The 13,244-nt window shown below is 44.4% G+C and overlaps 2 protein-coding genes across 9 annotated transcripts in view; one reads left to right on the top strand and one right to left on the bottom strand.

Annotated features, from left to right (window-relative positions):
- AKT3 (AKT serine/threonine kinase 3) overlaps nucleotides 1-13,244 on the top strand; it is a 375,054-nt gene that overhangs the window by 355,070 nt on the left and 6,740 nt on the right. For 2 of the 4 annotated variants that reach the window (XM_030935741.1, XM_030935745.1), the window contains one exon: nucleotides 5,100-10,664. In XM_030935741.1, the coding sequence (XP_030791601.1) occupies nucleotides 5,100-5,185 (86 nt within the window). In that variant the 3' untranslated portion in view covers nucleotides 5,186-10,664. Of the gene's footprint in view, nucleotides 1-5,099; nucleotides 10,665-13,244 lie in introns of those variants that run through there. The other 2 variants (XM_030935744.1, XM_030935743.1) reach the window with 2 other exon arrangements.
- Nucleotides 10,294-13,244, bottom strand: part of SDCCAG8 (serologically defined colon cancer antigen 8) — a 253,354-nt gene continuing 250,403 nt past the window's right edge. For 4 of the 5 annotated variants that reach the window (XM_030935740.1, XM_030935738.1, XM_010353267.2 and 1 more), the window contains one exon: nucleotides 10,294-10,631. In XM_030935740.1, the coding sequence (XP_030791600.1) occupies nucleotides 10,602-10,631 (30 nt within the window). In that variant the 3' untranslated portion in view covers nucleotides 10,294-10,601. Of the gene's footprint in view, nucleotides 10,632-13,069; nucleotides 13,220-13,244 lie in introns of all 5 variants that reach the window. The other variant, XR_004058745.1, reaches the window with a different exon arrangement.

The following is a 13,244-nucleotide window of genomic DNA, read 5'->3' as shown; positions in this document are numbered from 1 at the left end:
GCCTCTTTGAGAAAGTTTCTGTTCTTAAATAGAGCATTTGGCATTTGCGTACTCTTTAGAGCAAGTAAATATGTTATTTTGGAAGTCACAGAAATAAGAAGGCTCTAACATATCAGGAGGAGATATTTTACTTCAGAAAGCTAAAAGTGAAATCCCAATTTGGGACCCAGAGTGAGGCTGAAAAAGCCCAGGACTCAGACCTGGGGAACCCGTCTTGTGTCCTGCCTCTGCCCCTTACAGCTCTGGGCGATGGCCCGTCACTTTGTCCTCTGCAAAAGCGGGGAGCAGGGCTGATACTCTCTCGGTGGCCTGTTTTTGTCCTCCTGTGTGCCTGAGAAATTTAGGAGAGGCACCGAGAGTTCTGCAAATTTGAATCACCCCATTTTCAATTCTGCTCAAGCACCAGATTGGTTAGTCCATAGTATTACTCTGTGCTGTGGTCCAGTCCATTTCGGGGGACGATAGGCCCGACCCAGCGGGCACCTGGCTGCAGGAGCGGCGTAGTGGAGGGCCGGCATAGTGGAGGGCTGGCGGATAGGGCCAACTAATGCTGTGCTTGGAAATGTGGGACTAGAAAGACCAGAGCAAATCAAAATGGATTTGGTTACAAATAAGGTCAATTAGAAACTGTTGTATATGTCTCTTAGTCAGTTATTTTTTCATGATTGACTTGAATTTCAAAGCCCTAGCTTTCAAGGACCAGAATCTCTTCGAAATTCATCTTACCTGCCTTATTCCTTATACCACACCCACAGGGCACTTGTCCTGATGAGAATTTGTCGTCAGTTTGCATTTTATTGCTCAATTTCTAGGACTTCTAAAATGAGACTGAAATGTTAGAAAGTGTTAGAAGTCCCCCAGCACAGTTTCTAGAACATAATTTGAACCTAGTTCCTTGGCTTTATTAATCAGCAATATAAAAGCCATCAAGAACGTTTTTCCTGGCATGTCATATTTTGCCACTAACAGCAACTCCGTTATTAAATAACATATGTCCTTTCAGACATGGGTCATGCTGTAAAAGCCCTACAACCTTGGTGTCTTTAAACAATCATAGGATCACTTCTAGACTGAGACAGAGATACTTACGAAGCCTGTACATTGTAGTAACTTCCAAGATGGTTATCAAAATCCACCTGCAATTGTCGGCCCACAAAAGTCTGGCTTTTTGTCTAGGCACAGTGGTGCACACCTATAATCCCAGCACTTTAGGAGGCCAAGGCGAGTGGATCACTTGAGGTCAGGAGGAGTCTGAGACTAGCCTGGCCAACATGGTGAAACCCCCTCTCTACAAAAAAATACAAAAATTAGCCAGGCGTGGTGCTGCATGCATGTGATTCCAGCTACTCGGGAGGCTGAGGCAGGAGAATCACTTGAACCCAGGAGGCGGAAGCTGCATTGAGCTGAGATCACAACACTGCCCTCCAGTCTGGGCAACAGCAAGACTCTGTCTTTAAAAAAAAAGTCTGCCGGCCGGGCGCGGTGGCTCAAGCCTGTAATCCCAGCACTTTGGGAGGCCGAGGCGGGCGGATCACGAGGTCAGGAGATCGAGACCATCCTGGCTAACACGGTGAAACCCCGTCTCTACTAAAAAAATACAAAAAACTAGCCGGGCGAGGTGGCGGGCGCCTGTAGTCCCAGCTACTCGGGAGGCTGAGGCAGGAGAATGGCGTAAACCCGGGAGGCGGAGTTTGCAGTGAGCTGAGATCTGGCCACTGCACTCCAGCCTGGGTGACAGAGTGAGACTCCTTCTCAAAAAAAAAAAAAAAAAGTCTGCCTTTTGTGGGTGTCAGAATGGGGTGTGGTCCTGCCCTGCTCCTGGGCCCTGGACAGTATGGAAACGAGAGTCCAGCAGTGTCATCTGTGTTTGACAGGGCACCCCACAATTGAGGGTGGGGAGGGCACTGTGGACTTACTGCGTTTTTCCCTATTCAGGACCTCTGTAGAAAGGAAAGTCAGATGAAAGAGCTCAGCAGTGTGCCCAGGCAAAGACTAGCATCGACGCATCTGTAGGCACCTCTGTTCAGCAGCCGCTCCTGCTGTCTGTGTGGCTCAGCACGGCGCAGCGCTCAGCACTGGGGGCCGTGGGGCCCTGGGCTTCCTGTCTTAGGGGAGCAGCCTCGATGGTGGTGAACTGCGCTTCTGAGTTCTTCTAGGGCAAAGGGGCAGTGTTTTTAGTTTGACAGTTCCTGGATCCATCCTAGATTCCCTTAAGGGGCAGATAAAAATGAGAATCAGTGAAACCTTAAAGTGATGATTACATTGAACATAACCTTTTTCTTGCCGCTTTCAATAGTTTCACTGGTAAGAAAAGTTTAACTGGTAAGAAACCATTGCAGCTCCCTCACTGCTAACACACAGAGGTTTCGTTGGTCACAGTCCAGGGTAGCGCCGTCGCTAGCAGTTGTCTTCCCACTTGCCACCTTGCTGGTATAAAACAGAGTACAGTTATTGTTCAGAACAAATCAGCAGTTAGAAACGCAAACTGTTCCATTTTCTACAAACAGCTGCAGTGACATGCCAGATTGTCCTCACTGGCATTAATAATGGAACAGATTTGGGAATGTGTCATCTTTCGTTATTGCCATTGATGGTCCTCCGCCTTCCCCTTACAGAAAAAGAGGGTTTCTTTGAGATCTGGTCGCTTTTACTGCCATATAATGACGTTTGTTAAATGTTCTAAGAAAATCAGGCAACTGATGTTCCTTGGGTGCAGAGATTCAAGGGATGTAGCATGTAGAGTTGATCATGGTCTTCTTTTTCCAGATAAGTGTTTTTGAAAAACATAGTTCATGCTCATTATCATCACTATTCCCTATGCACAGCCTCTCACAGCAGGAACTAACTTGTGTACATTGACAGGCTCCGACTCAGAAGCAGCTGCCACTTCCTCCAGCTCCCCTCCCACCATCCTGCCCAGGCTCTCAGCTCTTTTAGGGCCATGATCAGATGTTCACACCTCATTGTTACCAAGCCTGACAACAGAAAAGGGCTGGAATGATGGAAGGGGGATCATTGGCTTTAAAGAATATCAAGGATTGGAGCCCTCAGGGATATCTGTGAAATTTCCTAGATTCAGAATTGTGAGGAATGTGTTACTGAAGTGAGAGTGAAGGCTGTCTCTCAATTCTTAGCTGACACCCAACAAGTGTCCCTCTTCTTCCAAGAGAGTGTCCAGCACCTGCCCCTGTGGAGCATCTGGCTAACCTGGATGCTGAACCTCCCCAGGCTAGAGTGAGTCCTGGTCATGGCCCCAGGAACCCAGGCAGCTCTCCTGCCCTTCCTGGCTGAGCAGGACAAGCACCAGGCTCCCCACTGCTGTCCAGACCCAGCTGCATGTTTGCTGTGCAGAAACACTGAGCAAAATAAAGCTGTTGGTGAGGAAAATTGTTTATTTGAAATGTGATTGGCACATGTCAGAATCTGAACATGAAGGTTTTAGCTGCCTGTATTCTCTAGAGAGTGTTGATACTCTGTGGCTCGACCACGGATACACCATCATTCCCAGCTCCTTCCGTTTTGACTGGAGCTAAAAAAAACTGCCGAAGGTGTTTGATCGAAAAGATGCATGTGACTTGCTTGGTACAAATATTGGAACCGATAACTTTATAAGGAGGTAGAGATTTCCCCAAACCTCAATACCTTCTAGAAATGCTGACTGCAGTTACAGGGGTCTATTTGCAGAAGGAGAGAGGGCCTCCGAGTTCAGTGTCTTTCACAGAGCAGGGAGCCACAAATGCTTCTAGATGGATCAGTTCTCACCTCATGCAAGGATATCTTCTGATACATTAGGGGTCAAACATTTGGGCTAATGCCAGCTTGAATCCCATTTCTTAGAATCTTCTGCATTAAGAGTGGGATACAGAAAAGAAAAACAGTGAGACAAGAATGGAAGTGTTTATTCTTCAGACAAAGGCAGAGCATCCTCCTCTTCAGGGTGACAGAGTCAGAGCCTCAATGCAGTGGGATCTGGCCTGTATGCTTTCTTTGTTTACACCCACGTCCAGCTGATGCTCCCTGGAGAGGTTAGAATATTTTTAAAAAATTGGTAATGTACTTCCTATATGGGTTTGAGGAAACTGAATTATTTTGCTTGAAGAGAAAAGGGTTGAGTATTGGAAAGATTCACTGATTTCCATTGCAGGACAGCATATAATTAAGCTTAGAGGAGAGCACGGGGGATTTAAAATGGAGCACCTCCCCCAGGAGACTGTGAGGCCGGGGTCCTTGGGAGCTTTGTTCAGAGTTCTGCAGTCCATGGGCCTGAGGGGTGCTCAGCCCAGAGCAGATGTGTGGGAGTGCATGTTGACTGAGTGGCTGACCGTATGGCCACATATCAGGAAGAGCTTCCGACAGCACAGGACTGTCATCACAGGACACTTAGGAGAAGAGGGTGCTGATCATCTGTGATCTTTGAAATACAGAAAACCAGGGAAGCTGAGAGGAGGAACACTGTGATTGTAAGCGGCCTGTTGTGATGCCTTTCAAGTCTCTTCGGTTGTTTACTGATGAGCCAGGCCTCAGACGTTGACATCCTTCCCTCTTTTTCTTTCACTTAGCCCCTTCATGCTAAAGTGTTATCATAGGGAAATTGGGAAAGGTGAGTTAAGCCAGATGTTAGATACTGAATAACATTTCATAGGAAGCTTTATTTTACAATTGTACTTAAAGCCTCACAAAGAAAAAATACAAGCACTTGAAGACATTTGATGATGGATTCTATACAGACTTTGGATGCTGTGGGTTTCACTGACTTGCAGTTTTGATATATGTGGTTACATGAAACTAAAGGTTACTGAAGACTGCTCCTTCTTAAACGCTTGTTTTCTTCAATACCATTGTTCTCACTGTTTCATTGAGTCTTGAAATTTTGATGTCTTAGAGATGATTCTATAGTATTATTTCTTCATAGACTATGTATTTATGAAAATCAGATGATTTTTGAAGTATAATTACTGTATAGCTTATCGATAAACACAAGCTTATGGGAGCTATTGCCTCTGTTCATCTTTCCTATGTTCACAGTTTACAAAACATAGACCAGAGATAATGTTGCAAAAAATAAATGTAAAATTAAAATAGATGTTTCCTGCCCACAGATGATGAGGATGGTATGGACTGCATGGACAATGAGAGGCGGCCGCATTTCCCTCAGTTTTCCTACTCTGCAAGTGGACGAGAATAAGTCTCTTTCATTCTGCTACTTCACTGTCATCTTCAATTTATTACTGCAAATGATTCCTGGACATCACCAGTCCTAGCTCTTACACATGGCAGGGCACCTTCCGACATCCCAGACCAGCCAAGGGTCTTCACCCCTCGCCACCTGTCACCCTCATGAAAATACACATACACGCAAATACACTCCAGTTTTTGTTTTTGCATGAAATTGTATCTCAGTCTAAGGTCTCATGCTGTTGCTGCTACTGTCTTACTATTATAGCAAATTTCAGAAGTAACTTTCCAGCCTTTGGAAGTCATGAGCCCACCATTGTTCATTTGTGCACCAATTGTCATCTTTCGATCTTTGAGTTTTTCCCTCAGTGAAGGCTAAATGAGATACACTGATTCTAGGTACATTTTTTAACTTTCTAGAAGAGAAAATCTAACTAGACTAAGAAGATATAGTTTATCAATTCAGAACAAGCAATTGTGGAAGGGTGGTGGCGTGCATATGTAAAGCACATCAGATCCATGCGTAAAGTAGGTATATATCACTAAGCTGTGGCTGGAATTGATTAGGAAGCATTTGGTAGAAGGACTGAACAACTGTTGGGATATATAGATATATATATATATATATTTTTTAATTCCTGGTGGATACTGTAGAAGAAGCCCATATCACATGTGGATGTGGAGACTCCTGGGCAATCATGAGCCAGTGAACACTTTTCTACCAAGAAACGAAGGCACATGCACAGCCAAGGTCACTTACAGGGTCTTATGAAACAGTTTGCGCCAGAGAGCATCTTTCCCCCGTGCTTGGAAACCTTTTTTCCTTCTTGACATTTATCACCTCTGATGGCTGAAGAATGTAGACAGGTATAATGATACTGCTTTTCACCAAAATTTGTACACCAAGGTAAACAGGTGTTTGCCTTATTTAATTTTTTACTTTCAGTTCTACGTGAATTAGCTTTTTCTCAGATGTTAAAACTTTGAATGTCCTTTTATGATTTTGTTTATATTGCAGTAGTATTTATTTTTTAGTGATGAGAATTGTATGTCATGTCAGCAAACGCAGCTCCAACCTATATAAAATAGACTTACTGCAGTTTCTTTTGACCCATGTGCAAGGATTGTACACGCTGATGAGAATCATGCACTTTTTCTCCTCTGTTAAAAAACGATAAGGCTCTGAAATGGAATATATTGGTTAGAATTTGGCTTTGGGAGAAGAGATGCTGTCATTTAACCCCTTGGTACTGAAAATGAGAAAATCCCCAACTATCCATGCCAAGGGGTTAATGAAACAAGTAGCTGTTGACGTTTGCTCATTGAAGAATTGAAACATTATGATGACCTGGCAACAAAAAGTAATGAAGAAAATTGAGACCTGAGTGATGATAAGAAATGATCTTTACATGGCAAAATGAACACATCTTGAGGATTTAGGAAGTGGGCAGTGAAGGCTAAGAACCTGGTGTGTTTCTTGGGATCATGGTACATTCATCACTGAATTAAGCCATCAGGGAAAAAACAACAAAAAAAGAGAACACCTCCAGCTTTTCTTTTTCTGTATATACTCATGTCCCCAGATTCCAACATTTCTCACTGAAAGGGGGCATGTATGCAAACCTCATCTTTCTCCTTCATTAATGATGATCTTCAGATTAAACCCTTTGGTGCTAGGAGCTGACAATTTCCAAAGCAGCCTATGAAGTCCTAGGGGCTGGGGGCCATTCTTGCGGCAAGCAGGCCATCCCACTCCGTGGAGTGATCATGGAAATGTATTTTAGTTAAACTCTCTGACAGCTCCCAAATGGAAGACTACAGCGTGATGTAGTATTATGATTGCGTTGTATGAAAGAGCAAGTGACTTTCTAAGTAGGATGAATCATATTCATATGCAGATGTCTTAGCCTCTTGATGCTGGAAGTGTGGATTTATAGCTATAAAACCACTGCTGGCAGTGGGTGGGCCACTGGGACTGACGGGGGTTAAAGGGCATTTTACTAAGGCAGCTAAGACATATTCAGACATCGATGTTCTTATTTTTCATATTTCTACCTGAGTGAAGTTCATCCTTAGTATTGAGTAGGAAGTTACAGTAAATGGTAGTTCATTCTTACTTACACACAGTTAATTTTTTTTTTTCACTTGGAATTATGTTGAATGTTTCATTTTGACAAAAAAGTAGACTAGAAGGTATGTTCTTTAAGTTGTCTTGCATCCATTCTATAAGAAAGAAACAGGTGGGAGGAAGAGCAGAAAGCTGAGACTGGCTGGTGTTCAGAGCACTTACTCCTCTGGAGGGAAACCATGACGCCGTACACGAAGCACAGAGCTTTGTGTTGTTTTGGTTTTTTCCCCCAGATCTTAGTGATTCCCGTGACCTTGGCCAAGGACACTTCCTAAAGTTTAATGACTGGCACTGACATTGCCCCAGTCGGGCCACTCCTCACACTGGCTCTCAGTCCCTCCCCAGCCATGCCTGGGGCTCAGTCACTTCCATTCCACCCTCTGAGACTCCACTGGGGTCACACAAGGTGTCTTCTTGGCTTTGATTTTGAGAATCCCCTATTTTCACTTCCAGATCTGTTAGCTGCCATGGAGGAATAATAGAAAACCAGAAATGTGTGTACAGGGAGATTTCTAAAACTTCCCTTGTGTTGCCCATAGTTGTAGTTTTGGGTTCTGGCAGGTGGAACACCCTGAAACCTGGAATCATTCTATGAGAATACAGTTCATACTTTGCAGACTCCAGCCCATACTAACTGTCATGAAGCTTGACTTCTTGTCATAATGCAGCCATCTTGGAGGAAATTGGCCATTTCTGCTTGGATTGTTGGCAGGGTCACGCTCAGCTTTGCTTTCTACACTAATTACATAGCATTATTCAAGTATTGTTTTCCATTTCCCATCCCTGATTTCCAGCTTCTTCAAGCTGACTGTTCTTGCAGGGGCCACTTGCTTCTCCTAGAGAACAAAAGTAAGGGCCTTCCTTACTAACTGCAGGGTCTCTCTATATACACCTCAACGTACACACTTTGCTGCTACTGTTTGTACTGTCCACAGTAGAATTTCCTCACCTTGCTCCTGGTAGTGCATTACAGGCAAGCATGAAATGTAAAGTATTTATTTAAATAAAAAGAAAACCTCTAAATTGGTCGTTGAATTACCTCCCTGTAGCTTTATGGTTTGTGACATTTCTTGACCTTGCTAGTTCTTTCATTAGATCTGTGCAAGGTCTAGTCATCTGGTTAAGGGTTTAAGCAGATGCAACTATAAACCCAAGAAACTGTATTACTCTTACTGTTGGTCACACTAAAACTGTCTATTTCCTTAAGTATATGGCCCACGAGGATGTGAAATAACTAGGAGAAACTGTTTTTGTACACTGTACATCCTTAGTATTTTTACACGTATATGATAGGGATGAACATGATTTTCCTTCGTGCAGACAGCTTAAATAAAGCACTATGTCAATCTGCTACTTCTCTGTTTCTTGTTGTTGGATGTGGTTCTATAATCCCCCCAAATTAAATCTTCTTTAATGAAAACAGATTTTTAATAGCCCCAGCTGGGATTAACCTACCTTGTATAAAATGTGACAGGAAAATATACAAATTCCTTGTAGCTCAGACACACATAGGGAGGGGCTCATTTTTACTTCAGTGGAACGGCAGTAGTGCGGTTATGCAAACTGTGATGAAGGGCTGCTTCCGAGGGGAGACGCTGACTCTCAGGATTTAGGACGGATATTCTGTGAAGCCAGGGATGGAGGAGGTCTCAGACCTTGGAGACATTCAGACCCTCCTCATCTATACAACCCATGGTTTGGACCCAGAATCTGAAGGAATGTAGCTTGTCATTAATGTCTTCCTGATAATGTACTGCTCTGCATACTTCCTTTCTTAGAGTGTATTTCTAACATGTCATGGCAAATTAACAAACTTAGACACGGGTGATGTAGATGGGTAGGACGGCTGGACTGCAGTCTGACTTCACGTTGAATCATTCTGGATGGGGCCTTTTTCTGATTTTACCTCATAAAGCTACTATTGTAGAAACTTGGCTTTGCTCCTGTGATGAAGCCAGACAGAGGAATGGCTTTTGGGACCAGAGTGAGTCAAGCGCGTATGTGTACGTCACACAGCCAAATTTGAGAGCATTCTCACATGTGCTCTTCGCTCAAAACCACTGGGGTTGACAGATCCAGGAGGCTAAAATAAAGTGACCTCTATAATTCTTTAAAGGTGCTATTTTTAGAATATTGTATAATTTATTCACAGTATATCTAAAACAGAATTAAGGACAATTAAAATATCTTATGTGACAGCCTTTATGTCTAGCACATTTGATGAAAAAACTTCTGAATCTGAATAGAAGTTCTACTGTTTCAGGCTTGAGCCTTTTACATGCTCAAGAGATTCGAATGGTCTGTGTGTGTAGATCATGCCACCGCCTCCAAAGCCTCGTCCACACCACTTCTGAGAGGCAAGGCTGAGCGTATGGTGACATCAGCTCTGTGTTGAGATGGGGATGAGGATGATGGCTCGCTGGCCAAGCAGGGTAGCCAAAGGTCAGGGACCTGTCCCAACTGCAGCCTTGCCTTTAGTGTTTGTCATTCTCAGACACAACACAGTATGTCCAGTGTCCATTTTTATTACTTTAAAGCATTTGAGGGCTTAACTGTGTATAGTAGAAATACTATTTTAGACAAATAATTATCTGTGTACAGATATTTGATATACTCTAAATTTTCTAATTTCACTAAGTACGTTTTTAGGCTCCTCTCAAATACTGCATATTGAAGAAAAAAATCTGACACCACCGAGCCAAAGATGCTTTTTTGTCTGTTTTCGTTGTTTAACAGAATGGAAAGAGTAATGCATAGTGCTTCCTGGTGTCTCCTGATTGATTGTGCACAAATTAGGACAATAAATAAAATGGAGTCTGATGGGACATTGATTAAAGGTGAAGGATGATTGATATATAGATCATGAAAAGAAAAATGAATGGCAGGAAAAAAAGTTTGGTCCTTAATATACTTTGGCCTAGTTAAAATATGTGCCTTTTTGGTGTGTTTTGTTCATCACTACAAGATAAAAAGGAAACATTACAACTCAAGTCTTTAAAAAGTTCATTTATTGAAAATCATATGTACAACCTAGCATACAAATGAGCAGATTGAAACACGTAACTTCAAGCCATTTCTGAAAACATACACCAGGAGCTCTGCTCATCTGGAGTCAGACTCCAGCTCCAGCCCGGCTGCGTGCAGGGATGGCGCACGCGCTGATGAGGACCAGCCCCCCCTGCAGGCTGAGGCGGTGTCACCCTGGGAAGGTCGTGGTGCATTGTGGCATATTAAGTCTAAATCAGATGAATGTAAATATCTCTTTGTAAATCATTTATTTCACTCTGTTCCATCCAGGTCAGCAATCAGATTGTGGCATGCTGGGTAACTGGAAAAAATAATAAAAAGTAAGTTTCAATAGCTCATGTTCTTCAATGTGATTTGTCTTCTCATTTGCTGGTTTAGTCACCTTTTATGATGAAAACTGTTGGAGAAAAAAACCTGTTGCTAAAAATGTGGAAATTATATGAAAAGTTTGTGCCTCATCTTGTCCACATCAAAGCCCTTGTCACATACGAAATAAGGTTAACTGGTTTAATGGGTTAAATTTGAAAACAACCTAGACTACAGACACTCGTGCTTCTTAAATAAGGACAGTCTGGTGTTAGGACATGGCCAGAGAGCCATCTCTTCTCCTCTCCAGGAAAGGACACATTGATCTGTGCCAGAATCCGTTCACTGAAAATTGTTCTGACCTTACAGCAGGTAATTCTAGAAGAAAAACAGGGTGTAGGCCAAGTGCCCCTGAGAAATTCCTCCTGAAACAAAACAAGCTGAAACATCTCCAGATTTATTGTAACATATAAAAAAGTATTTTCACATGGAAACCTCGAAAACTCCCATGTGTTGGAAGAGGGGATTGGGTGTACTGAGGTCTCTTAGTTTTACACAGATACAAATGTTCCAAAGCTGCTTCATGCGAATTGGGTTGGGGGAGAATCGCAAGTTCAGAAAGTACTGAATACTGTTCCTGGCCTCTGCTGCCATGGCTGCCCAAATTAGTTTAAACCACATCAGGAACTACAGTCAGAAGCCACTGGAAACGGTTCTATTCCACAAAACATGGCTGGAGTTTCTGCTCTGCACTGTGTGGGAAGGTGACTGGGCCACAGTCCTCGCCCTCTAGAGTGTCAAGTCCAGAGAAAAGCCAATGGTTTCCAAATCCCGGTTTCCGCATCAGTTACACTGGCCGCACTGCAGGGCCAGGCGCCCAATCTGGTCCCTCTGTAGTTAGGAACCGTCTGCCAAAAAGAGAAGTGGGCCTGCCCCTCCCCTGTGAGGATTTTCCAAGCTAGACTCCAAGGGAGGACTGTCAACCTACTTTAAGCCGTCATTATGTGGGGATTTCCAAGACAGGACAATGAGTGAAACCGAATCTTCATTCAAGAGAAATACATGAACATCAGCCCGTTGCCTTTTATAAGAAATGAGAAAAAGTAATGTTTACATTTCAAGTAGATTTCACAGTGTGTGAGAGGCCCTGAGGACAACTTTTTCTCGAGCAGGTCTGTTGAGTAGTGGGGTGGTCTCAGCAGGGTAGTTAGAGTAGCTGGGGGCCTGGCCTCAGGCTGAATGCAGGTGGGGCTCCGGCAGGAGGCCTCACTCCTCCTAGTAAACCTGCCATCCGATGCGCACAGCCCTCGCAGGCCTGTGGGGCCAGGTGGACTATTTCCTGGGCCCACAGGGTGCTTTGTTCTCCAGGCCCTTTCTGAGTGGCCCATGTGGAGTCCACCCCGTGCACTGTGCCCTAGAGCCCTGCCATTGCAGAGGGGACTCCCTTCTATCTTCAGTGGGATACTCACAGCAGAGACTGCCACCAATGCAATCTGATCGTCAAACACATGGTTTGCACCAAGCTGACCTGCCTTCCAGGCCAGCTGATCGAACTGACCCAGCACAGTCCTGCTAAATGCCTGGTTTGAATGGCCCTCCACCCCTGCTCCATGGATTGGCCACGTAGGGCAGGTGGCCTGGTGGCCTCGCTCTTGACACAGTGGCTTCCTAACCTTAGAAATGCCAGGATGACTCTGAATACAAAAAGGGTAAGCATAAATCCCAACAGATAACACTTCAAAAGCAAAACAGCCCAACTATCAGCTGAGCACAGTGGTCACACCTGTAATCCCCACGCTTTGGGAGGCTGAGGCACTAGGATCGCTTGAGTCCAGGAGTTCGAGACCAGCCTGGGCAACATAGCAAGACCTCATCTCTACAGAAAAATTGTAAAAATTAGCCACGTGTGGTGGTGCACACCTGTAGTCCCAGGGACTCAAAAGGCTGATGCAGGAGAATTGCTGTAGCCCAGAATTCAAGGCTGCAGTGAGCTATGATCGTGCCACTGCACTGCAGCCTGGGTGACAGATCGTGACCGTGTCTCTTAAAAAAATAAATGAAAAAAAGAATTGAATTTTGGGTGGAAAACACACCCACATACGCACAATACAGAATAGGCCTGAAAACCTGAAATAAAAGTAACCAGGAAACAGGCAATTCTCATGATGAGTCTGCATAACGCCTGTGGGCTCCCAGGCCACCTAGCAATTTATCATTATCGGAGCTGTTCGCTGCTGGCACTCAGGTGACCTCCTAATTCCAGTGGGCCTGCACGGGAGTGACACAGATGTGTGGGCCTCACCAGGAACATGGAAGTCAGCCTGATGCCTTCCTGCGGCAGACCGGCCGTGACCGTCTGCATGGGCTTTGAATTTTATGCAGCCCAGGTGAGAAGCTCTATACCCATCCCCACTTTCACACTGTCAAACTCACCGTCCGCTGCTCAAGCCCCCATGCCTGCAGCCGTGCCTGGCCCATGGTGAGCGTTCAGTCAGCACTGGGGGGCTGGATAATCTGTCCTAGGAGCTCACCGTTTTGTCGCCTCCGTTTGCTGACTCTTCAGTACCACACATTTCTCTGACCCTGCAGCACGTCCCGAGACAGAAGC

This window comes from Rhinopithecus roxellana, chromosome 8 (assembly GCF_007565055.1).
Source record: "Rhinopithecus roxellana isolate Shanxi Qingling chromosome 8, ASM756505v1, whole genome shotgun sequence".
NCBI lineage: Eukaryota > Metazoa > Chordata > Mammalia > Primates > Cercopithecidae > Rhinopithecus > Rhinopithecus roxellana.
This window is presented reverse-complemented; position numbering and strand designations above follow the sequence as displayed.